Source organism: Balaenoptera acutorostrata, chromosome 1, assembly GCF_949987535.1.
Source record: "Balaenoptera acutorostrata chromosome 1, mBalAcu1.1, whole genome shotgun sequence".
In the NCBI taxonomy this organism is placed as follows: domain Eukaryota; kingdom Metazoa; phylum Chordata; class Mammalia; order Artiodactyla; family Balaenopteridae; genus Balaenoptera; species Balaenoptera acutorostrata.
In genome coordinates this window covers 1,235,808-1,261,710 of record NC_080064.1, presented here as the reverse complement: position 1 = coordinate 1,261,710, position 25,903 = coordinate 1,235,808, and the positions used below count along the sequence as shown (strand labels likewise).

At 59.2% G+C, this 25,903-nt stretch overlaps 2 protein-coding genes across 3 annotated transcripts in view; one reads left to right on the top strand and one right to left on the bottom strand.

The window, feature by feature from the left end:
* Positions 1 to 1,324: 1,324 nt before the first annotated feature.
* Positions 1,325 to 6,905, top strand: FAAP20 (FA core complex associated protein 20). The gene is made up of 4 exons (XM_057550334.1): positions 1,325 to 1,413; positions 1,673 to 1,808; positions 1,895 to 2,181; positions 5,819 to 6,905. Exons 1-4 carry the CDS (start codon positions 1,352 to 1,354, stop codon positions 5,889 to 5,891), a joined length of 558 nt encoding a protein of 185 aa, XP_057406317.1. The 5' UTR covers positions 1,325 to 1,351; the 3' UTR covers positions 5,892 to 6,905.
* Positions 6,906 to 9,114: 2,209 nt separating this feature from the next.
* Positions 9,115 to 25,903, bottom strand: part of PRKCZ (protein kinase C zeta) — a 100,198-nt gene continuing 83,409 nt past the window's right edge. For both annotated transcript variants that reach the window (XM_057550214.1, XM_007166230.3), the window contains 8 exons: positions 16,824 to 16,910; positions 14,896 to 15,031; positions 14,622 to 14,709; positions 13,517 to 13,636; positions 12,789 to 12,868; positions 12,289 to 12,378; positions 9,744 to 9,859; positions 9,115 to 9,506 (listed from right to left, as the gene is read on the bottom strand). In XM_057550214.1, the coding sequence (XP_057406197.1) occupies positions 9,419 to 9,506; positions 9,744 to 9,859; positions 12,289 to 12,378; positions 12,789 to 12,868; positions 13,517 to 13,636; positions 14,622 to 14,709; positions 14,896 to 15,031; positions 16,824 to 16,910 (805 nt within the window). In that variant the 3' untranslated portion in view covers positions 9,115 to 9,418. The remainder of the gene's footprint in view (positions 9,507 to 9,743; positions 9,860 to 12,288; positions 12,379 to 12,788; positions 12,869 to 13,516; positions 13,637 to 14,621; positions 14,710 to 14,895; positions 15,032 to 16,823; positions 16,911 to 25,903) is intronic.

Genomic DNA, 25,903 nt, shown 5'->3' with positions numbered 1-25,903 from the left:
TCGGTATAGGCAGAGGCCGGGACGCTAGAGACCCCAGGGCTCAGTTCCCAGAGCCCTACTGGGGAGGAGCAGCTGCTCACACAGACATCCCCACGCGGCTTCCCAGAACGGCCCGAGAGCCGGGCCCGCGCCGGCCGTCGGCCGTCGAGGCCTGCTGGGGCCCCGTCTGCCTTAGGGAGGCCTGGCGTTCCTCCTGGAAGTGTGCACGGCGGGCGCTCAGAGGCGCGGTGACACTTCCAGGAGAGGCTTCTGAAGCAGCGGAGGCGGAAGCCAGAGCCAGTGGCGCCGTGTCTGGGAACCCCCCCCACCCCCCACCCAGCACGCCCTGCACACCTCAGTCCCATCCTGGGGCCCCCAGGGCACAAACTCTGCACCGGCAGGAGTGGCCGAGGGTGCCTGGGCGTCTGCTGCCACCACGTGGCGGATTGCAAGGTCACTGGACGAGAGTGCCTGGCGCCCGGGGTGTCACAGAAGCCCCCTCAAAGGCCCTCCACCTCCAGGCCCCCGCCCCTGGCCCAGGACTCCAGGCCCTGCACTTGGTCGTCTCACATTTCTTTGTATTTATTTACTTATTTGGCTTCACCGGGTCTTAGTTGCGGCACGCGGGCTCTAGTTCCCTGACCAGGGATCGAACCCAGGCCCCGCCCCCGCCCCCCGCCCCTCCCCCCTGCCCCCCGCCCCCCGCATTGGGAGCGCGGAGTCTTAACCACTGCACCACCAGATAAGTCCCTCTATTTCTTAATTAAGGAAACTAAGCTTCTCCCTTTTGTAAGGAAACGGGGAAGGATCGCCGGGGTCGCCAGAGCTGGACACCCAGGCTCAGGGCTGCCGATGCAGAGGGAGATGGCAGAGCCAGATCAGGCCTGGAGGCGGCGGGTGGGGACGCCAGGACCCCCAGCTGTCTTCCCGCGCAGTTCCTCCTCCTAGAAGCCGCTGCAGACCCCAGGCCTAAGGGGTGAGGGCGGCATCCCCCGGCTCAGCTGGAAAATGACTCCCTCAGGGCAAGGCAGCCTCCCGACTTCAGTGCCGCCTCCGCGGTGGAGGGAGGAACCCTGGCCTCCCTCTCCCCAAAGGTTGGGGTCAGGACACCTCCCTCCGATAGTGCCACAAAGGGGAGGTCACCTCATGGCCTGCGGAGCAGGTCGTGGGGTCCCTAGGGTCGGGTCAAGCGCCCACGTGGGGGTGGGAGTTGGGGTCCACAGCTCACGTCTGGCCGCGCGGGGATTGAGGAGGGGGTCCTGGGTCGGGTTCCGTCCCGGCGCGCCGGGAGTGCCCGGGGCGGGGTCTGTGCTGGGGGCGGGGTCCGGCGCGCGGGCCGCTCATTTCCGCCGGACGCGCGGGCTCCGGGCGGATGGAGGCGGTGCGGAGGTCGCGGCTGAGCCTGAGCCGCCGGAGGCCGCCCTCGGGGGTCGGGTGAGGCCGGGGGCTGGGGACAGCGGGGGGAATGGGGAGCCTAGTGTCCCCGGCCGAGCAGTGGCCGGGTGTCACGTCCCCACGTGCTTCCCCGAGCCCGCCTCGGTCCTGCCCCGCCCCCCCAGCTCTTCCCGCTCGACCCCCCCCCCCCGAGGAATTCTCACCTCCCCACGCCGAGCTGCACACCTGTCCCCCCACGCTGAGTCCTCCCTCCTGTGCCCTCCCCCCCGGCTGAGTGCTCACCGCCCCGCCGCCCCAGGTCCCCGAGCAACCCCCCCGGATCCCCTCCGGACGGCGGCGAGTGTGCGCGGCCGTGGGCTGAGGTGCTGCGCGCCGCGAGTGCGGACCTGAACGTGGACGGCGAGCTGCCGCCGCTGCCCGCGTTCCCCGGCCAGGTGCGTGTGCAGTGGTCCCCGCGTGGCCCCGGGTCTCGGGCTGGAGCGGGGCGGGGCGGGCGCGGTCCGACGACCCCGTCTTGTAGGAGCCCAGGCGCAGCCCTGAGCGGGCGCCCCCGGAAAGCTTCACCGTGGGAACCGAGACCTTCTCCTGGACGCCCTTCCCGCCGGCCCCGCGGCGAGGCGGGGACCCGAGCCACTCCGACCGGGTGCTCCGCGAGGCCCTGGGGCGCACGGGGTCCTCCGCCTGGTCCCCCCAACGACACTCCGCGCCCGAGCCCCGCGGGACCTCCATCGCCGAGGAGCAGCCGTCCGTGGAGGGGTCGCCGACACTGCAGAGCTGCCCCATGTGCCAGGCCGACTTCGCCCCCAGGTGAGTGGCCCCCCTGGGCCTTCCCTCCCCTCTGCTGCCACCCGGTGGCCCCTTCCCTGTTTGGAAACCACAGGCAGTTTCAGAAAGCTAGGGTAACTGAGCTCGACTTCGGCCTTCTAAAGTGATATTTCATGCAGAAAAAGTTGGCAAAGCCCAGAGACGGTGCTGATCAGCCAGAGGGCACAGGGGTGCAGGTCTGGGGGTCTACTTGCTGGTCCACCGGCCTGGGGCCCTGCTGACAGGCTGCAGTCTCCTGGACGGGGCCCCTGGGACTCTGCAGCACGAGGGCAGGGAGGCTCTGGCTCTAACCGGCTCCACCCTGACATCCGGGAACCGGGTGGCGACTGGCATCCCCGGGTGGACTGCCTCCAGAGCCAGTCCAGGCTGCGGGTCACTGAGCAGTTTTCTGTTACAGCCCCTCGGGCACCTTCCCCCGTGGGTGGATTGCCAGTTTTAAAAACAAGACTTCATTTCTGTGTCCAGAGATGCTTTTTTCTTTTTAAAAGTCCAACGTATATTTTTATACCTTTTTAAAAGTAAGGGTGATGGAATTGGACTTTGCTAAGAAGTCCCAGCTGCCTAGCTTGTGGACCACGTGTCACAAAGCCGAGGACACAGGTGTGGGGGTCATGGGGGTCAGGACGGCGGGAAGGAGCTTGGTCGGATGAAGGGGGTGGACGGCCGGTTTCGGTAGCTGGACGTGCTCTGCGTGTCCTGTGGCCTGGAGAGTGGGTTCAGTTATGTGCCTTGTCTCTGGTTTTCCAGAAGTAAAACCAGCCCTGGGGGGAGTGAAGGGAGTGGCTTGTAGAACTAGCAGCTGGTGACAGACAAAAGTCATCAAACCAGCGATCAAAATGTACGGCACAAAACCGCACAGGTCTGCAGTCAAATATCCAGGCTCCTTCAGTGGCGACACTTCACTGGAGCCAAGCCTTTGGGGGCCTGGACGGCTCGGGGTGGGGGGAGTGAGGGCGAGGAGGTGGCTGTCCCCAGGGGGGGCCTGTGGGCGAGGCCCCCCAGCCGGCACAGGTCTGGCATGGCGGGGGGTGCAGCGGGTGTGGCAGCCGCGCTGAGATGCCCGTGCTCCTCGCAGCGCTGGAGAATTTTTCCCAGACCCAGTGTCTCACCAAACATGCCTCTTGCCTGTACTGATGCTTCAGGACAGTTGTGGGCTGCAGACACCAGCTCCCTCACCAGTTTGCTTTTTTTTTTTTAAACATTTATTTATTTATATTTGGCCGCATCGGGTCTTAGTTGCGGCACATGGGATTTTTCTTTGCAGCGCATGGGCTTAGTTGCCCAGTGGCATGTGGGATCGTAGTTCCCCGACCAGGGCTCGAGCCCGTGTCCCTAGCATTGGAAGGAGGATTCTTAACCACTGCGCCACCAGGGAAGTTCCCCCCCCCCACCCCCCCGCCCCACCAGTCTTGATGAAGCCATGAACGCTTTTTAAAATATGAAGTCCTCTTGACTCCTACCCGTCGAAGGAAACCCAGGGACAGAAGTGCCGTCGGAGCCCTGGAGAGAAATTCGTCTTCTTGGCAGCAGATGTGCAGCCCAGCACCTCCGGCCTGGTCTAGGGGTGGCTTTTGTTTTTGGATTACTTGTTTTTCTTCACAGTCTAAAAAAAGGACTCCTAGATATGTTAGAAAGAAAGTTCCAGTCTGAGCTCTTTAAGCAGTTAGATTGAGGCTGGGCAGAGTGCCTCGGGATTGCAGAGTAGGTGTCAGTGCTGTTGGGTCCAGGTCTCCGCGTGTCTGGAATGCTTCTAGCACGTTCTTCCCTTTGATTAAGAAGGAGAGAGCGGGCCCTTGCTGGGCCACACCCTGAGCCTGCAGGGTGACAGTGGAAAGCTCCCCCTGCCCCCCTGCCCCTCGGGCAAGGGGACAGGTCAGGCCGTTAGGGGGCAGAAACGGGACTGTCCCTAGAAACACGCCTGCTTTCAGTGATTCTGGGGACTGTTTTTGGGCAGAGCTGGAAGCCCTGCCACGCCTCCGAGCAGAGGGGTGGGCTGCTGGTCCGCAGGAGGTGCGGGCGGCCTGGGCGCATCGGGCAGCAGTGAGACGGTGCTCGTCTTTCTCGGAGCCTCGCGCTTTCTGGGTCACTCAGACCGTTTGTCCTTTGAGCTGCTTCTCTGACCTGAGGGCCGTCGTGTACCGTGTGTGTGTGAAAGCCTCTCCGGGTCCGTGAGCTCAGGGCTGGTTCGGGAGATTGGCTCCCACCCGCCCCCTGATGTGAGGACGGGAAACCAGACAGGCACCGTGTCCGCGTGATGGGACCCAGGCCAGCCTGTGGGGTCTCACGCGCTCCGAGGCCCCTGGAGGGTCGGAGCAGAGTCCCCTCCTGTGCTGGGCCTCCCGTCCACGCACCGGGCACGAGTGGGAGGCAGAGGCGGAAGCTCAGTGTGCAAGGTGGACCCGCCACGAGGCTCCTGTTGGGGGGGTGTGAGGGAATCCCAGACCGTGCCCCCCCCACGAGGCACAGTGCCGGGCAGCCCCCGGACGAGGTGACCTGGTCCAGATCTTAGGGTCTTTTGGTGGCCTTGGAGAAGGCACCTGGAGGGGCTGCTTCCCAGGACGGGCCGAGGGGCCTCTAGGCACTCGAGGAGGCACTGACCGGGGGCCTCAAATCCCCAGGAGGGGGCAGAAGGCCACCCGGATGGCAGGGGCTCCCGCGAGCAGCAGAGGCCGCCGTGCGTGTGCATGGGGGGAGAGGCCGTGGCCCTCGGGCTCGCCGAGCCACGCGCTGGAAGGAGGTCGTTTCAGGCTCGGCGCCGGGACGTAGTGGTGCAGGGAAGGGCCTGTCCACTCTGGCCAGGTGACCAGCTTGGTCTGCTGAACGCCCGGCTCTGCCGCCCTCTGGGCACCGTGGCTGCGAGCTGACCGTCCACGGGCCACCAGCACGCGGGGTAGGGTCACTCCCGGCCTTTCCTCCGTGATGGCATCAGACGAGATCAGGGATGGGAGGCGCCCGCTGTGACCCGCGTCCACTCTCCCCTCCCCCACCCAATACCGAGGGGCTGACCCGTGGGCCTCGGAGCCCCGCTAAGTCCTCTTCCCCAGAGGGGCCGAGTCCCTGAGTGAAGAAGACAAATTCTCAGGTCTGAGGCGCACACCCACCTTCGTAGTGACAGCCCTCCTGGGCACCAGCGCTCACGCCTTTTCTGGTTGCCAAGCGGGTGGTTTTCGAAGGAGGGAAGGGATGCATGGGGCATTTGTCGGTGTGGACACACCTGGTGGGTTTGTCTGACTGATGAGACAGAGCCCCCGCCATGGGGGGTGGGGACCCCGCCCTCCACCTGGGGGGGCCCCGTGTCTTGCCCACGCCCTTTACTCGGGGCTTTCCGACACAGGGTGCCCCTCAGTCTCAGACGCAGGTGCCGGGTGAGCCTGGGAACAGGCATCCAACAAGCCTTCTGGGTGCCCTGAGGACCTTGGGCCCAGGAGCAGGATTTGGAAAGGCCCTTTCTGGTTGGGGGGGTGCCCCTCATTAGTTCTGCCAGCCGAGGGCACCGTCCCCGGTTTCTCTCCAGCTACGCTTTGGTGCGTGGTGAGCACCCAGGAAGGGCGTGAAAGCGGGTGCTGCGTGCTCCGGCCGGGGCGCCCTCGCTGCCCGTCACCCTCTCCTCTCCTCGCAGGCTGACCCAGCTGGACGTTGACAGCCACCTGGCCCGGTGCCTGGCGGAGAGCGCGGACGACGCGGTGTGGTGAGCAGCGAGGCCCACGCTTCCCCTCCACCGGCTGGGCCGCCTCCCCTCTGCTCTGCACCCCCAAAGCTGTAATATTAAAGCGCGTCAGTGGGAGGTGTTCACGTCCCATCTCTTTGTGTTGAGGCCAGAACGTTGGGTCCTTTTTCCTTTTTGGCTGATGCCGAGCAGCGTGATGACTGAAGTGGACACGGCCGCTCGGCAGACAGCAGCCCCAGGCAGGTGACAGAGACAGTCACCAGCAGTTTGGCTATTTGTACCTGAGTTGGCACAAGAACGGACCTTTTGCTCACCCCTTGGACTCAGCTCACATTTCACGACCGTGTTTGAACCCCCAGGGGAACCTGCCCCTTCCGCAGCTGCAGGTTACTGCCAGCAGGGAAGACACTGTCGCTGGTGCCTGTCATCACCCGCAGGGGTTCAGAGCAGCTCCCCTCAAGTCGCGAGTTCACGGGGAGGGACCAGGCCCGCCTGCCGACATCCTGTGTGAGCTGTGTCATGTTCAGGCTCTCAGTGCCCGTGGGAAGCAGGGCCAGAGAGCGTGTGCAGGTAGTTTTCCTTCCGGTGCTGTTGGCCCACAGGTCCTGGAAGAGCCTCGTCTCCAGCACAGCCACGGCGGCGGCAGCACTGGCGGGGGGCGGGGGGTAGGATGCGGAAGTCGAAGGTTAACTCCCAGAAGTTGGTATTTTCCTTTCAAAAATGGCTTCAGGGGCTTCCCTGGTGGCGCAGTGGTTGAGAATCTGCCTGCCAATGCAGGGGACACGGGTTCGAGCCCTGGTCTGGGAAGATCCCACATGCCACGGAGCAACTGGGCCCGTGAGCCACAATTGCTGAGCCTGCGCGTCTGGAGCCTGTGCTCCGCAACAGGAGAGGCCGCAATGGTGGGAGGCCCGCGCACCGCGATGAGGAGTGGTCCCCACTTGCCGCAACTGGAGAAAGCCCTCGCACAGAAATGAAGACTCAACACAGTCATAAATAAATACATAAATAAATAAAAGAACGTGAATTTCTAAAAAAAGCTTCAGACGAGCCATGAAAAGACACAGAGGAAGGCTCAGTGCACATTTCTCAGTGAAAGACGCCAGTGTGAAAAGGCTACACGTTGTGTGATTCCAACTCTAGGACATTCTGGGACAGGCAAAAGCCATGGAGACGGTAAAAAGATCAGTGGTCACCAGGGGTTACATGGGGAGGGGGCATAAATAGGCAGAGCACAGAGGATTGTTAGGGCAGGAAAATACTCTGAACTACAAGGGTGGATACGCAATACACGTATCAAGCCTGGGTCCAAACCCACAGAATGTACCGCTCCCAGGCGACGCTGCCAGCTGATGCAGCAGAGCAGGTTCTTCTTTTGTAGCAAATGCACCCTCTACAGGGATGCTGGGAGAGGGAGGCGGAGGGGGGGGGGCACATGGGAACTCTCTGTACCTTACCCTCACTTTTGCTGCGAACCTAAAACTGCTCTGAAAAATAAAATGTTTTTAAAAGATGGCTTCAGAAGCCTTTGCTCCTGGAGACACCTACTTTTAATGAAAATGACAACAGCACGCATTGTCATTAACGTCTTTAATAATGTGCAAGACACGAGCGGGTGTGGCCTTGGTGGGCACCCCCTCTGCAGAAGGAAAGCCAAGGCCCCGTGCTCCGCCATTCACTGTACAAAACCACAGGGACGCGTTTACCTCTTCACAGTTCTGACGACACCAGTTTCCAAGAACCGTATCAGAAGGACACACCGTATTGTGACTGGCCGCGGGAAAATGTTAACGCTTTGTTTCCAAACCCCACCTCAGCAAATCCTTCACCTTCTTTAATTTATAAAAACAAGTGACTGTGCACAAAACCTCCCCTCACCAGGAGCACAGGTCACGCACACGTCTGGTACACGAGCAGCCGCACTGGTGACCGGGAAGCTGTTAGGCAACGCCGCAACCTGGATGTAAATGCCTTAAGTTTGAACAGATCCGTGGCCCCTGTGCTGTCTGAGCAAAGATGTCACCATACCCGATGCAGCACGCGACCCCTGTTGGGAGGAAGGGGGCTCCTGAGGCTGTCTGTGACCCTGTCCTGGGCACAGCGGGGTCTCCCTCCCCAGGCGACCTCGCAGCCCTCACATGCGGCTCTAGGACAACATCACCGCGGGGCTGCCATGCCCTCAGGCCCAGGCAGCTCTGACTCTGCTCCGTGGTCCCTCATTTCCGTCTCTGGAGGTGGGTCCTTCTGGTCACAACTGGGGGGCTGGTTGGAACAAGTCTCCACGTTCCACGGACACTGCCACCGGGGCCAGGGGCCTGGGGAGGCTGGCGTGTCTGCGGAGGGTCGCGGTGAGGCAGCGGCTTCTCTGTTATCCTTTTCTTACCGTGATCTGCCCAAGGCCGCAGACACATGGAGAGAAGCAAGGCCTAGGGGTATGTGGCGATGTGGGACATCCGGGGACTGCTGTCCCCGAGGGGGGGCAAGGCCCCTGCCCCCCCCCCCCCCACACACACTCTGCCTGTCCCTGAGCCACACCTGACATGTCAGGGACTTACAAACTCACATGATTTACCTCTTTCTAGAAAACCTTGGGTTTGGCTTTTCACTTAAGAGGGTGGCCGAGTGACACGTGCCCCCTTTGCAGATTATGGGAAGTAGGGGGTCAGCCGTGCCCAGAGATGCATGTGTGAGGGTATTCTAGATTTATTGTTTCACTTTTAGGCTAGGACCCATCATACATGTATGTTTTTAAAATTTCGAATTCTGAGCGTCATTATTCCTGATAAAAATATTTTCCAAAAATCTGATACATAACATGAGACATCATGTAGGCACTGCTTAGTGTTTCCAGAAATATATTTTGTGCAGATTTAGTTTTCAATTTTCTTTTTTTTGTTTTTTGGTCTACGGGTGCTTTGGTGAGCCGTGTTTTAGAACCTCTATGATCCAATTTTCCTGGTCAGTCTAATGCCTGGGTCGGGACCAGCGGTGCCCACCTGGTGAAGGGGGGACCTGGGCGTCAGACCACAGGGGCTACTGACATGCTCGGTATGAAAATACTTGTTAAATATTAACAACAGGAACTTACCAGGATTTAGAAAATGTTCCGAATTTGTAAAAATGCTCCATTGCAGTGGATCCCCGCAGGCACTTACGCTCCCGTCCCCGGCCCGCGCCTCCTCCGGGTGGGGCCGTGCCTGCGACACCGGGCGGGTGCCACCCGCGAAAAAAAGGCATCAGAGGGAAGCTTCAACATCATCGGGACACTTTATTCCTCAGGACGTTACAGGCTAACTCTCCCGGCGGAGCAGGTCAGTTCTGTTTCTGTGGAAAGTGTGCACCTTCGAAGTCGAGGACACTTTCTCCCTCGGACACGGGCACCGCGGCCTCCGCGGCTCAGGCACAAGAAGCAAGTTCCTCCCGTGCAGGCGGCCGCGGGCCGGATGGAGGGGCTGTTCTGCCCGGGCCCCGGCGCCCAGCCCGGCATGCATGCGCGGTGGTCGAGGACAGGCCCGCACTCTCTGCCCGCGTCCCCGACGAGAACGCGGCGCCTCACGCGGACTCCTCGGCGGACAGCAGCAGCGGGTGGGTGTATTCAAACCCTTCAAACTCCGACTGGTCGATCCTCTTGAGGACGTCCCTGCGGGCACCGGACAGGGCAGGCTCGACGGGCCCGCGCGAGACCCCGCCCCCGTCCCGGCCCGCAGCTCGGAACGCCCCGCCCCCGCCCCCACGCGAGACCCCCCCCTGCCGCACGTCCACGCCCCCGCAGCTCAGGACGCCCCGCCCGTGACTCCCACGCGGGACTCCTCCCCTTGCCCACAGCACCCCGCCCCCCACGGGAGACCCCACCCCCCGCCCGTCCGGCAGGTCTTACTCGTCGTCTGGGGTCAGCTGCACCGGCTCGCTGGTGAACTGCGTGTCGAAGTTGTCCAGGCCGTAGTCGTCCGTTATCTGCGGCTGGAAGGGCGGCAGGGCCTGCTTCTTCCCCAGCTGCAAGAAGACACGCGGTCAGACCCACGCGCGCCGGCTCAGCGCCCGCTTGGTGTTTGCACAAACACAAACCACGGAATTGAACAGGAAGAGACCGCCTTTAAATATGCCTCATGTTTAAAGACCGATTATTTTTCTCTTAAAACAAAGTCCAGCAGGAAAATTTTCCAAAGTCATAAAAACCCTACTTGAGCTGAAAAATGCCAGCAGCGCAGGCCGCACAGGACGTACCTGGGATGCAGCACAAGGTCCGACCACCCACGCGAGACCCCACGCCATCTGGGGTCTGCGCCCCCCCCTCGGCAGCCCCACCACTTAAACCAAAGGAGGCTGGTTTGGGAAGTTTCTTCCTTTCTTAATCTGGGAACCCAGGTCATAAAGGAGCTGGGACCTGGCAGGGACACCCCTGCCCACACTGGAACCCCTTCTCCCAAAAAAGCCTTAAGTGGCCATTTCTCTGTTTTCTTTTTTATATGTTTATTTTTGGCTGCATTGGGTCTTCGTTGCCGTGCAAGGGCTTTCTCTAGTTGTGGCGAGTGGGGGCTACGCCTCGTTGGCGGTGTGCAGGCTTCTCATTGCGGTGACTTCTCTTGCTGCGGAGCACAGGCTTCAGTAGTCATGGCACGTGGGCTCAGTAGTCATGGCTCGCGGACTCTAGAGCGCAGGCTCAGTAGTTGTGGCGCACGGGCTTAGTTGCTCCGCGGCACGTGGGATCTTCCCGGACCAGGGCTGAAACCCGAGTCCCCTGCACTGGCAGGCGGATTCTTAACCACTGCGCCACCAGGGAAGCCCTCTATGTATTTCTAATCCCAAAGGGATGCACAGCAGTAAAACGCTTGTCAGGTGGGAAACGGGGTGTCTCAGGACCCAGACTCTGCTTCCTACTCGACATTTAGGAGGATGAAACATGCTCATGCCTGGAGAGAGCGAGTCGTGCACTGGGGTGGAGCAACTCAGCGCCGCACCGCTCACAGTGAGGATGGAGGACGGCGAGGATGGAGTGGCCCCCACGTTCACTCACTCGGTGACATAACCCACCCTCCCACCCCCCCGCCCAGGTGTGTGCTGCGCACTTGTGCTGGGCCAGGCGTGCTCCTAAGAACTCAGATCGAGCCGTAAGTGAGAGATAAGGTCCCTGCCCCGTGGGGTCTGCTCGCGCCCACGCCAGCCACATGTGAGCCGGCAGCCAGCCCTCCAGCCCGGACCCCTCAGCTCTCGAGGCCCGGAGCAGCTTGATTCAGGAAAAGGATGACCCAAGCCTTTCGGGACTGGCTGCCCCCTTCCCTTGGAAGGTCTGAGTGAGCGCTGAGCCTGGAAACCTCCACCTTAGTGGGGCCTCCACGGGACCCTGTCCAAGATGTGGAACTGTCCCAAGGCTCCGTGTGGGGAGAGAGCGACAGCCGAGTCAAAAATAAGCCCCCAGCCCACCTCAGCTCACACTCCCTTTGCACTGTGAGGCCCAGAGCCATGAGGAACTCCAGTTATAACAAGAGAAACAAACTGGGCCTGGAATGTTGAAACACATTCCATAAGTTGTGGGGACGTGGGAGGGATGAGCACAGGTTCTGCTGGCGAAGTTGGTGCATGAAATGAGGATGTCACAGAAATAGACGAATCCTTCCCAGTAACGCCCAAGTGTCAGGGCTGCGGCTAGCACACCTGCCGGGGCCCCAGCAGCATCCATGGCCAGGCCACTGGGCAGAGGAACGCCTGTCTCTGTCACCCAGGGGATGCAGGAGCAGAGGGAACGGGCCGACCCACAGGCAGAGCGGGGTCACCAGTGTTTGTGTGCGTGCATGTGTCTGCACACCCGTGTACACACTGCAACCACAGGCCTGAAAGAGGTGAGGGAGGGGTGGAGGTCGGAGAGGGGCACAGCTGTGCAAAGACAGGAGCGGACCTGCTATGTCGGGGCGTCAAGGGCATCACGAAGCCCCAGTGGGGGAGGCCGCTGCTGCTAGGGGCCAGGCGGGAAGCAGGGGACCAGCCCGGATGAGGGTGGTTCAGACCCAGGTGGCCGCAGTGGGGGTGGGAGAAGGTCCAGACCCTGGAGGTTGAGTCCCCGAGGACTGGGTGGGTCAAGGTCCACTGCAGGGGGGAGGGGCCACGGTGCACCGGGATGTCCTATTGGAACTAGCTAGCCGGCCAAGTGGAAACGTCCGGGAGCTGAATCAACTCAGGCAGATGGCAGCGGTCACAGACCGGGCACCCCACCACAGGACCCCCGGCATGGCATGGCCGCCCAGGCAAGGCTGCTCCCAGGCCCTTCAAGAAGCAGCCCCCCACCCCCGAGGGGCTTGTCAGGCCCCCTCCTTGTTCTTCACGTGAGTTTCCAGATGGCTCCCCGCCCGTTTCCATCCATCCCGCCCCCCTCCAGGGCCGCCCACCACACGGGGCGGGGGGCCTTATCAGATTCCGTGCTGCTTTACCAGGTCCCAGTCTATGCTACGGAAGAAAGCGTGAGACTTGATGTCGGAAAATCCAGTTTGCGGCCGGCAGCCGAGCCTCTCCTTAGGGTCCTGGGGGTCAGAGTTCAAATGAGGACAAGTCAGCACAGAGCAAGGCAGCCCCTGATCTCCCCCGTGCCCAGCAGGGGAACGGGCCTGCCCTCCCCGGGACTTAAGAGACCTTTAGCAGACCACGCCCTGCCGGCCCAGCACCCAGGTGAAGGCCAGACGTTCCCTTCATTAGAAACGCTTCCTCCCAACAGGTTAAGCTCCTCCGGGAAGTTCCTCTTTGGCATCACTTCTCGTCGTTACATTTTGTCAAGTGTGAACAAGCATCCATAGGACGTTCAAGGAAGGACGCAGAGAGTCACACCCACACCCGACACTAAAAATGCCAACCAGCTGGTGGAGCCATGGCCCCAGTAACTGAGAAAGGGCCGCAGCCATGGCCGGCTTGGCTGCCACGGTGGCCACGAGCGTACCTTGTTTAAAAATCCTTTCAACACGTGGGAGGCCTTGACCGAGAGGAACCGGGGGATCCGGATGGGCTTCTCCAGGATGACTGCAACAGCCGGGACCGGGAGGTGAGAGCCAGTCCCTTCTCCATGCCCGGCCCCCGCCCGCCACGTCAGCTCTGCCCAGCAGCCAGGGAGCCGGCGGCCTGCAGGGCGCTGGGAACCCTTTCTGAGCAGGAGGCTCGGGGCGCTCGTGGTGCCCTGGGCCCCGTCATACACCCCAGCAGGGCCTCGAGGCCTCAAAGGGCCCTAGTGCCCACGGTCACGTGTGCTCACGATTACATAGGAACCAACGGTGGCTCAGCTGGCCCTGCGTCCCCATGTCCACAGGTGCCAGAGGGCACCGTGGGGACAGCCTCAGTCCTGAGCCCCAGCATCCCGGGGCCCAGATGGCAAGGAGCCGTGGCTGGAAGGGGGCGGCACTGGGGCTGAGCACAGCCCCTGCCCAGGAGTCTGATGTGCACACCTGGCGTGGGCGGAAGGGAGTTTGGGCTAAATCAGGACAGACTCTCCCGTGGGCGTGACAGTGCCGTGTCCCCCCCCCGTTCCACGGGGGCTGTGCTCCCTGAGAGCCGGTCATGGACGGGGGGCCCCACCTAGTCTGTGGCAGCCGCGGGGACCAGCCTGGGGACCTGCACCTCTGAAAGGGGACAACCCGCGGGGTGTGGAGGCAGCTGGACGCCCGGGCCGCGCACCTTGGAAAAGGTAGTCCTCGGTGTTCATGTCAGGGTTGTCGGTGATGATGTCGAAGGGGGAGCGGCCAGCCATCATCTCGAACATCAGCACGCCCAGGGCCCACCAGTCCACGCTGAACCCTGGGGGAGCGCGGGGCTGTCAGGCCGGGCCTCTGCGGCTGTGCCGTCCCGTCACGGGGCGACAGTTGTGACAGTGGGCGTCTCCTGGCCCTCAGCTGAGGATGTGTGTCCCCGGCGTCTCCCAGGCAGCCTGGCCTCCCCTCCGTCCACTGTCCCGGGACGCTCGGCTCCTCCTTACTAGCTGCAACGCTGTCTTCACATCAAGGCCGTCCACGGACGGCCAGCTGCTCCCAGGGTCTGGGGCCGTCCACCTCCATCGCACATGGGATCCCCATCCCGGGCCAGGCTCTAGACTCCCTGCTCTGGTCCACAGCTGCCGTCTGTCCTTCTCTGGCTACTAAGTGACTTCAATCCTATCAGCCTCCTGGGTGCCCAGGTATCTGAGGGTGCGAGAACCTGCCCACCCTGCCTACGCCCCCACTTTTAACAGCAAGGAAAATGTGTGGAAATATCTGATGGTGTATTTGTGATGTGAAAACAGCAGAACCCAAGGAAGGGGTGGACAAGCTCCAGTGTCCACGGGGGCTGTGCGTGGCTCTAGTGGCTCTGGGGAACCCCATCCGGTGGGCGGCACCCACTGACTCGGGACACCCGCCTCGGCTCTGTCTTTGCTTTGTCTTCTCCTTCCCAAGCCCTTCGGGCTCCTTGACCGGAGGGATCCTGTCCAGTGACCTCGCCAGGGGACACTCAGGTGGACACAGAGGACAACAGCTGGGGACTGAGGCCAGGTAGTGACCTGGGGCTGGGGCGAGGTAAGGGTGTGCGTTTTAGTGTAGTTTGGTTAGGAAGACCCCTCTCCCCGGCTGCTGGGCCAGGGCCCTGGAGCCCCTGGTTGGGATCCCCGGCAGGGTTGGCCCCAGGCAGGCCCACCTCCCTCTCTCTCTGCTCCGTGGCCGAGTCCCCAGGGAGAGGAAACTCCCAGGGCTTCGGTCGTGCTCTCCCGCCTCCTCTGAGCCCAGCGCCCTAGTGCCCCGCCCACGCTCACCGTACTCCTCTCCCCGCAGGATTTCCGGGGCGATGTAGTTCGGGGTTCCGCAGAAAGTGCTCGTTGTGTCACCGGGGCCCAGGCCTTCCTGTAGGGATAAAGCCAGTTACCAGGAGGGAGGGGCCCGCCAGACACACCCCCGCCAGCGAGAGAACCCACAGAGGACCGGCGATGTGGGGGCGGCCAGAGCCCGGCAGCCAGGACGAGACGGAGTGGGCGCTGGGCTGCCCGGGACCCCCCAGAGGCAGGCGGGGGCAGCGGGCCGGGAGCCCACCTTGCACATGCCGTAGTCCGTCAGCTTGATGTGGCCGTCGGCGTCGAGGAGAACGTTGTCCAGCTTCAGGTCCCGATAAATAATCCCTCTCTCGTGTAGGAAGTTGAGCGCGATACAAATCTCAGCAGCGTAGAACCTGGGGAGGGGGTGACACCCGTCATCAGCAGAGAACCCAACCAGGAACCGGGACGGGGGCGCAAGCAGACAGACGTCCCGCATCCTCCGCTGAAGAGCGCGTGGGCCGACAGGACAGGGCAAGGCACGCAGCGTCCTAGTGGTCAGGGAGACGCAAACCAAACCCACCGTGAGACATCACCTCGCGCCCACCAGGACAGCCACTATCCAAACCCCCCAGACAGAAAAGAACAAGCGCTGGTGAGGAAGTGGAGAAACTGGAACCCTTGTGCACTGCTGGTGGGAATGTAAAATGGTGCAGCTGCTGTGGAAAACAGTATGGAGGTTCCTCAAAAAAATTAAAAATTAGAATTACCACGTGACCCAACAATACTACTTCTGCGTATATACCCAAAAGAATTGAAAACAGACACTCGAATGGGTATTTGTACCCCCATGTTCACAGCAGCACTATTCACCGTAGCTAAAACACAGAAGCAACACAAGTGTCCATTGTTAGATGATGGATAAACAAAATGTGGTCCATTCATACAAGGCAGTAATATTCAGCCTTAAAAAGGGAGGAGATTCTGGGCTTCCCTGGTGGCGCAGTGGTTGAGAATCTGCCTGCCAATGCAGGGGACACGGGTTCGAGCCCTGGTCTGGGAAGATCCCACATGCCGCGGAGCAACTAGGCCCGTGAGCCACAACTACTGAGCCTGCGCGTCTGGAGCCTGTGCTCCACAACAAGAGAGGCCGCGATAGTGAGAGGCCCGCACACCGCGATGAAGAGTGGCCCCCGCTTGCCACAACTAGAGAAAGCCCTCGCACAGAAACGAAGACCCAACACAGCCATAAATAAATAAATAAATAAATAAATAATTTAAAAAAAAAAAAAAAAAAAAGGGAGGAGATTCTGACACCTGCTCCAGCGTGGGTGGACCTTGAGGCCACTATGCTGAGTGAAATAAGCCAGGCATGAAAGGACACATCCTACATGATCCCGCTTCTATGAGGTCCCTGGAGGAGATTCATAGAGACAGAAAGTAGGAGGGAGGGTGGGGCCGGGGCTGGGGAGGGGTGGGGAGTGAGTGTCTCATGGGGCCAGAGTGTCGGTTTGGGAAGATGAGAAAGTTCTGGAGATGACGGTGGTGATGGCTGTACAACACCGTGAATGTGCTTAACGCCCCTGAGCTGTGCACTTACAAATGGCTGAGATAGTAATTTCATGTGTATTTTACCACAATTAGAAAAAGAGGACATGAGTGTGTGGGGCTCGCTGTTCTTGACTGATTACCCGCCTCCCCCCAAAAAGGATCTATGGTGACTCATAATGCCGCGTGGAATTATTTTCCAGTGAGGAAATGAGGAAAAGAGAAAAATATGGAAAACAGGAAAGAGCTACGTACGGGGTGGAAATAAACGCCCCACCCGCCCGTGAGGCCAAGGCTGCGTGGCGGTGATGGGGTCAGTGTCCCTGAGAGTCATTTAAAAAGAAACGGAGATCGTCTTCCTCTTCCAGGCAAGCCCCTGCTGTACATCGTGCAGATGGTGGGGAGCGGCCTTGCCGTCCAGGCAGCTAAGCTGACGGTCGGGACATTCACCCCATTTCAGAAACAGGGAAAAGCACCACGCCATCACACACGCAGTGCTCCGGGGGGTCGGCCACTCCCAGGACCCTCCCGGCTCTGGCCTGGCCCCTGGCAGGAGGCAGTGACCCCCTGTGCCCCTTCCCCAAATCCACTCCCCCCCCGCCCCCCCAGGTTCCCGCCCCACCCCCCCAGGTTCCCCACCCCGCCCCCGGCTGCACCCACCTGGCGTGCTCCTCGGGCAGCTTTCTCTGCCTCTGCATGTGGAACATGAGGTCACCCCCGTTGACGTACTCGATGACCAGGAACAACCTGCGGGACACATGGCGGGGAGGCCAGGGTCACAAGCGCGGCCGGGACCCCCAGGGGTCCCCCTCTCTGGCCGGTCACCCTCCTGAGAGGCCCAGGGAAGGCGGTGACCGGGGCTGCCCGCCCCGCTCTGGGGTCAGGGGGAAGCCGCTCAGCTCTGACCCCGATGCAGTAAAACTCAGGAGAGAAACTCTTGTTCACCACTCGCTGCATCCAACGCAGTTATTTGTTCTCCCAGGGGTGCCAGGCCTGCCTTTGGTTAAAAAAGGTAAAAATAAGGCAGGGCTGGTGGCCGGAGGCCCACTGGGGCAGGGAGGGCACTATGTGGCTGGGTGGCCGCAGAAGGCCTCCCCAGGGAGCAGAAGCCTGGATGGTGGGGGGACGGGGAGGGGCCACAGGGGAGGGCAGAGAGCTGAGGGACCACCATGTAGGCCAAGGGGCCCGGATCGGCAGGAGAAGCCAGAAGGGCAGATGCACAAGCCAGGTGATGCGAATGACCCTCTGGCTGCTGTCTGGATGGACGCCAGGGAGGGGGGAAGGGCAGGCGGAGGGGCAGGAGCTGCCCAGGTGAGAGCACAGGTGCGCTGGCCAGGAGGGCCTGAGGCAGAGGCCACAAGATCGCCAGTGGGCTGGGCAGCCAGGAGGGGAAGGAGTGGGTGGGACCCTCCCTGAATAGCAGGTCCCAAGGGGGAGGGTCAGGCTCGCTGACCTGGCCACAGGGAGTTGGAGATGCCAGCTGCCCTCCAGGAGGGGGGCTGGGGGCAGTGGGGTCGGGGCCTCCAGCGGGAGGATCCCTGCGATTGACAGATCCGTCCTCTGGATGCAGGCAGGGCCCTTCAAGTCTCCAAACAATTTACCATTTACCATGTGGTTTCTTTTCTGATAAGATCCTTCTCGCATTTAATAAGGTTCCATTTTCAAAATTAAATTCACACACGATTTTCCAGAAATACCCTGCTGAGGGCAGCTCGTGGATTTTTAGGTCAACGGCTCCTCCGGGCGCTTTTGGAGAGTTGGGAGCACAGAGGGAGGGGAGCAAACCCGCCGGCCCCCCAGCCTGTCTGCATCCCTGATTCAGTGATGACGTCCTTTAACACGGAGCAAGTGAACGAGCTGCAAATCGCCTTCCAAGTCTCTGATTACACATTTAGACTAGAAACAACTCCTAAATACATAAATAGCAGAAATGGAGACAAAAGCCTGACCACTGGGTGGGTAGCCAGAGCCTTCCCTGTCATCCTGGAGAAAACCCAGCTCCTCTGTGGGGGCGGGGCGGCTCCCCTGACTCCAAAGGATGCTCTCGGAAAGGGTCCAGGAACCCTGGCCCTGACACGGGTCCGCCCGTTTTGCAGGCAGATTGTACTCACACACATTTTGCCTGTGGCTGCTTTCACACTACACCAGAGGTGAGAGACGGAAAAAGCTTGCCGACCCGCTACAGACAGCAAGGACAAACGACAGCTGTACAGCCCCCGCTGACCGTCGGGCACTATTCCAACACGTGTGCACGTCTAATCCTGGCAGCTACCCCGAGGGAAGTGCTGTGCAGGTCCTCGACCCCTGCGGAGAGGCCTAAGACCGCACGGTTTTTAAAAAGAGCGTTTACTAACAACTCCGTGACATCAAAGCACAGGACGGTATTTGCCCCCAGGACCCGGAATCATGCAGCCCCAGGAGGTGTGTTCACCCCAACGTGGGTGCTCCCCAGGAAACGGACGTGGCCGCCCACACAGGGACAGAAAGCAACGCCATTCCAGAGAAAAGGAAGAAACACGCCAGTGCTAGAGACAGACACCGACACGATGGCTCAGGGAGCAGAAGAAATTTAAGGGGACATTTAAGAACCCAGAGAAGAAGAAGCAATGGTAGTTTCCTTTCTGTATCCAGGGGAAAGCCCGTCAAGGGAGTTTCAAGAGAAGCCACATCTCTACGCGTGGATGCGGGGACACGTTCAGCTGGTCTGTGGCTGTCGCCTGGGGCCCCGGGTCTCAGGTAACTTGCTGACCAAGGAATTTATTTAATTTGTGAAACTGATCAGCTACAAGAACAGAGCAGGGTGTTTTTTTTTCTTAAAGCAACTGTATATCTAAAGATTTTTTTCATTCTACAAATAAATCTTAATACTACTCCCAACATTTCACTTTTTCTTTTTCCTTTTTAATTTTTACAGGAGTACACTGGATTTACAATGTTGTGTTACTTTCCGGTGTACTACTTTCAACATTTCTTTAGAGCAAAACCCCACCAGAGCCGTCAGGGGCTGATTCGCTCTGATGACGATGCTTTGTGTGACTCAGGCGAGCTGGCTGCTGTGACAAGACGCCCCGATGTCCACGGCCAAGCGCAGCTGAAGGCCGTCTCTGGGCTTCACGCCCGGGGCTCTGCCATGTCGGGCCTCCCGCGTCCCTGCACGTGAGCCCCTGGGGCGCAGCCACAGTTGGCACGTGTGTGATGACAGGATGGGAAAGAAGCCACCCCTGGGGCCGAAACAGCAGCTTACGTTTCCTCGGTACTTAACAAAATGTGCAAAATATAGTAAAACCTAGCAAAACAGGATTCATCAAGAGCTGGAGACAGAAAGGGGAGTAAACACCACAGTCAACTCACAGGCTGGGACCAGGGCAGGAGCAGAGGCCAGAGGCCGGTCCTACGTGCCTGTCCCCCATCACCTGAGGAAAACCTGGGATGTGGGGCCTGTCCGATGGCTGAGGGCGCCGGGGGCAGGGGAAGAGGGGACCGTGGCCCTGTCTGCATGGGAGATGCTCTCCTCAGCTCGGGGATGAGTCAGGCCAGGCCCCTACCTCCCCACAGCCCCCATGGGATAAAACACCAGCCCCGGGCTTCCCTGGTGGTGCAGTGGTTAAGAATCCGCCTGCCAATTCAGGGGACGTGGGTTCAAGCCCTGGTCCAGTAAGATCCCACATGCTGCGTGCGCCACAACTACTGAGCCCACGTGCCACAACTACTGAGCCTGTGTGCCACAACTACTGAAGCCCGTGTACCTAGAGCCCGTGCTCCGCAAAAAGAGAAGCCACTGCAATGAGAAGCCCGTGCACCGCAATGAAGAGTAGCCCCCGCTCGCTGCAACTAGAGAAAGCCCGCGTGCAGCAACAAAGACCCAATGCAGCCAAAAATAAACAAATTTATATATACATATATAAAAAAAAACACCAGCCCCATACCTCGCTCAGAGGGGACACCGATGGCATGGGACAGTGTGCTGAGATCAAGAGGTAATGCCACAGGGAGACCAGCAGCTGGCTGCATCTGGCCCCCCACCCATGTCTGTCAATAAAGCTTTATCGGAACACTGTCTTTGTCTGTCCGAACCCCAGTGAGTAGCTGTCACAGAGACCGTGTGGCCCTCAAAGGTGAAAATACTTACTATCTGGTCTTTTGAAAAAAAGTGTCGACCCCTGGTGTAAAAAATAACAAGAACAGCAGCTTTTACAGCCCTCTCAAAACGTCAGGCACTGTTCCAAGCACATCTGTGTATAAAACTTAACCTGAGAACCGTGCAGTAGGTTCTAGGAGTTTCCCTATTTTACAGACAGGGACACTGAGGCACTGGGACGTGAAATAACTTTCCCAGGATCACACAGTTACTGTCTAACAAGATCTGATACCGGGTGATTTGGATGAATCCAGAACCCACGTCTGGAGCCCCACCTCCAGTTACCGACCCCCAATCACAGGGGTGGCCGCCCCCCAGAGGAGCTCAGGGACAGAAGAAAGGAAAAGAGGAAGCAGACAAGCACCTGGGCTCCCGACAATGAACGACACACAGGAAAGGAGGCTGAGGGCCAAAGGGAGCATCTCAGGAGAGACCACCCTCATTCCCGAATGAAAACACAAATCAGAAACGCAAGGCGAGCCCCAGGACAGACATGGTCAGAACCAAAACCCTGACTCGGAAGGATGCTCACAGAGATCATGGTGCGTGTGCAAAGCAGAGCCCACGGCTCTGGGACGGCTGCCAACAGAAAAGGGAAGCTGGCGACTCCAGGCCCAGAAAAACCTCCTCCTGGAGCGGGGGGATGCACAGCTTGTCTCCATCTCCCCATGGACGACGAGTGCTGGACGGACACACCACCAAGCACCCGTCTGTGTTCGAGGGCAAGGGGACCTGGCTAAGCCTGGCTCAAGCGCCTGTGCTCTCACATGTGAAGGACGCACGGAACGTGAACCCTAGCGCTTCCCAGACTCAGGAGTCATGCCTCATGATGAAATCGAGCAAAGTAGGAGAGACCAAGACAGCGAAGCAGCTACAGAAGGACCAGCATGAGGATGGCTCACCTAAAAAATATAAAAATTACAGCAAACACAATTGGGTGGTGGAGAGAGGGAAGCTGCCCTCTGAAACACCCTAGGCCCCAGCAGATTCAGGGAATCCTGCCAAGAGATCATTTCAATGAGATTTAGAATGTTCCAGAGAGTAAAAAAATAAGGAAAATGCAAAAATCTAATAAAGGTTGTATAAGGGGAACTATAGATGGATCAGACATCAATATCAACATCAATGAAAAACTCCTAAATAAGATCAGAAAACTGAATTCAAAAGCACATTAACAGAATTGTACACTAAGACCAGGCATGCGTTTCCCCAGGAATTCAAGGAGAGTTCAACCCTGGGAAATATGTTATAATGATACAATTCATCATTTTAGGAGGCCCCGAGGAGTAAAAATCATAACAATCACCTCCAGAAATGGTGAGACGACCTTTGGAAAAATTCCATATTCTTTCTTGACAATAAAATAAAAAGAGGTGTAAACTTCCTTCAAACTTCCTTCAAGTTACAGACAAACTGTAACTCCATGCCGGTTATTGGCATGTCTGTAACCTCCCCACTGCTGGGTCTGGGAGTCTTTGAGCTGCGTTTCTGAGGCTCTGGGGGAGATGGGGTGACGGGGTCCAGGAGTCCGTAGGGGGTGATCCTGTTCGCAAAAGCCAGACAGGGGCAGCACCTCCTTAGCCTCCAGCCTTGTCAGACGGGGCCCCTGTGGACCCAGAACCCAGGGCGATGGCCGCAGGTGGAGACCCTGGTTCCTGCTGCTCCCTCCCTCCCCCAATGCCCCCGGGCCCCTTGCTGTAGCGAACGCCAACACATTTGACTGGAATGCCAGCGCGGTCTGGTTCTGCGTTCCTGACACCCCACTGGACCACAGCAGCTGGCGCTGGGCTCTCAGTGCCAACACCAGACGCGTTCCCTTGGGGTCAGGAAGGGGACAGGTTTGCTCACCACCACCAGTCCCCAAATGCGGTAGGTACTGGCTGATGTCATTAGAGACAGAAATGAACAGGGGCACGAATTGGGAAGGAGGGGGTAACAGCATCGTCTGCAGATGTTATCACTGCACATCCGGAAATGCAAGAAAACCACCTGAAATTTACTGGAGAAAGAGAATCATGAGGCAAAGGGCCCGAAATCAATGTGCAGAAACCACATTACATTGCTTGTTGCTTTAATGGAAGAAAAGACCTCACTTATAGTAGAAACAGAAGAGAGAAACACTCAGGACAAAAATTAAGCGAGGAACTGAAAACCCTGAATGAAGAAAAACTTTAAGATCTCCCGAAAGAGCAGACGAAAAGGGAAACCACGTGACTGAGTAGGAAGCGCCTGCATCCTAAGGATGCCCTGTCTTCCTTTCCGGAGCTGGACAGGTTGATTCCAAAGTCCACATGGAGAAATAAACAGCAAAAAGGAAAAACAAGCAGCAAAACGTGTCAATGATAAGACCAGGGAGCGTGCACAAAAGTTACTTCCTCCTTTCACTTTCCTGCGTTTTAAAATTGCGACAAGTTTTTTTTTTAAAAAAAGGAGCTACCCTTTTGCGTGGTTTCTGATGTCATCTAATAGTCGGCAAAAGCACAATTTCAGGTCTGGTCCTGACGTTACTTCGACAGAAGGAGCCCCCATGCCCGGCTCTAGCGAGGCCCTGTCCAGGGGAGGCATGCAGCTGCACAGGACGTCAGCTCAGTCAGGCAGTGGCTGCATGGGGCACCGGGGTCACCGCATCCTAACGGGACGGTCCAAGGACGCCAGCTCATGGAGAGCATGTCCCACACCCGTGCACGTCCGTCCCCAAGCACACGGCAATAACACGTCCCCGCCACCCACTTGCCCTGGTCTGAAAGCAGCCAGTCGCCTCCAGATTAGGAAGAAAGAAGGAACCACACTCAGTGAAGGCTGTGTGTGGGCACAGCGGCAGGAGGACTCAGGCCCCTGGGCTAGGCGGACAGAGGCCACGCCCCAAGGGTCCCTCACTGTCCGGGGCCGTGGGGTGATCCACACGGCTGCCACAGTGTTCCCAGAGAGAGTGCGGTCCACCCACACGATGGAAAAATACTGCGAGGTCCTGAAACCTCTGGAAGGTTCCGGTGAGTCTCGACTCACTTCCAACGGGGGGTCCCTTCTCCCCACGTGCGCCCTCGTGCCGGGCAGTCTAGCCCGAGGGGTCCTGCTTGGTAACCTGAGGGGCCAGGGCTGCATTTGGACCATTTTAGGGGACGCAGGGGATCCAGGTGGAAAACAGAGGCTGACGTGGCTCTGCCCACACCCACTGTCACTCAGCGCCGCGCTTTCTATTCTGGGTTTAAATTATGACTGGAACAAACTTACTGCCTTTGGAAAGTACAGTGACTCACGTTCCCAAGGAGGGAGCACCTGCCCCTCAAGGTCGCGGATGATTCCTGCCGCGTGCACGGCCCCGTGGGCACGTCCTCGCGCAGCGGTCACAGGTGTCCCGTGACCATCACCAGGGCCCCCGGGAACCGGATCTCCCTGACCCTCCATCAGGAGCGGGCGGAGGTCAGACTGGGCCCTGGGTCTGCTCACCGCAGGCCTACCTGCTTCTCACCGTGGCGACAACACACGTGGCCCCAACTCCCCCTCGGCTCCCGCTTCCCAGCCCCATGTCCGCACCACCCACTGGACACGTGCTCGCCCCGCGCCCCCAGCTCTCCACGTCGGACCCCGCCTGCCGCCCCAGCAGCGCCCAGCGTTCGTCAGTCCTGCCACGCTCTCCCTGGCATTGGGAGAACTCACCGTCCTCGTCTCCCTCTAGGCCTCCCTCAGGCCTCCTCGCCCAGCAGGTCCTGCGTCCCCGGCTGAGGATCGTGGTGCTTTCGGAAGCCGTCCCATCGGCAAGCCCTTCCTCATCCTTCCCCGGCACAGCCGCCTCCCCTGGGACACACCCGTGTCACCGTCCCTCGTGGGCTCTGCCCCCACCCCACCTTGACGGCATTCCCAGGGTGCACGTGCACGCTGTAGCCCCCCTGTATGGGGCCCCGGGACCCCATCCAGGCTGAGGTCTCTCCAGAGCTGCGGGTAAGTCCTCAGGTGCGATTTACAAAGCCTAACACACAAGGCGTTTCACATCTCGAAGCCACCAGGAACCAGGAAGAACTGAGTTTAGCATCCAAGTGGGAGCTGCAAACAAGGCACAACCGCTTTGTTCTTCTTTAAAAGGGAAGAAGCATCTGCGTCCATAGATGAACATAGATAACCAATTGGGCCAACGGTTAAAAGGTTTTATTTTAGAACAGCAGGTTGACCGTAAATATTTTACTGGTGGCTTGCTCATCTGTGATCTGAGATCACGCAGAAGCGAGAAAAAGGTCCCCAAACTACAATCTAAAGTGGGGGGTTGGGGGGAGGGAGAAACAGATTTTCAGCTACCGTCTCTCGATCACCCGTTTTCCCCACAATAGCTTAAACTGAAGCAGTTTCCCCTGTTTTGGCCATTTCGTAGTTAATTTTGGCTGTTGTTTAGAAAAGATGGGCTGTGTGGATATGAATGATGGTTTTTCTGTAACACAGATGTTTATTTTATACTAAAACCCCACTGTGGGACTTTCCTGGTGGCACAGTGGTTAGGAATCCACCTGCCAACGCAGGGGCCATGGGTTCGAGCCCTGGTCCGGGAAGATCCCACATGCCGCAGAGCAACTAAGCCCGTGCACCACAACTACTGAGCCTGTGCTCTAGAGCCTGCAAGCCTCAACTTCTGAGCCCATGCACCACAACTACTGAAGCCCGCACGCCTGGAGCCCGTGCTCCGCAACAAGAGAAGCCACCGCAATGAGAAGCCCGTGCACAGCAATGAAGAGTAGCCCCCGCTCGCCGCAACTAGAGAAAAGCCCGCGTGCAGCACCGAAGACCCAACACAGCCAAAAATAAATACATACATACATACGTAAATACATTTATAAAAAAATTAAAAATAAAAATAAACCCCCACTGTACCATCTGCATACATTTGCACACACGTGGTGCTCTGTACCCTGTGTATACACGTGGCGACATTAATGACGACTGTAACGTTCCGGATTCCACGTCCACGAGTGAACACGGAACACGGCACAGGCGGATGGCACTACTGGATTTGGGGAGAAAAAAGAAATGCTTATTTTCTTCCCATCCAGAGACCCCCTTCTGATAACTGCTTGTGAGAAACTGCGTCTTATTTACCAGATTTTTGCTGGTGGCGGCCCGCGGGCACAGCTCCGGAGTGGAGCGGGTGTCCGCTGTGTTTGGTGGCGCTGCAAGGGCTGCGCCGGCTCCTGGCACCACGGCAGGCCCTCGGGGCGGCGGCGCGGCGAGGAGCCCACAGGAAGGGTCGAGGTGGCCCGCACGCCCGTCCCAGCCACGTCCCCGCCGCCACCCTGCCCACCCAGCCTCCCAGTTTCCGTCTCCAGTCCGCCCGGGGGTCCTAGTGGCCACGCTCCTCACTCACCGGCAGCAGTGGGCACGGTGCTGACAGCCGCCCCACGTGGGGCAGGGCAGCTGCTGGTTCCTGTGTCCTCGGGGGCTCAGACACGAGGTTGCGTCTGTTTGTTCCAAGGCCCAGCGCCCCCAGGAAGAAAGGCCCTTTCAGCCGAAGCTCACATTATTCACAGTTCCCCGGCAGCGGGGCCTTCCTGGCTGTAAACGTTTAACTGACGGACCCAGAGCCAGTCCCTGAGGTGGGCATCCCTGCCATTCCCTGTCT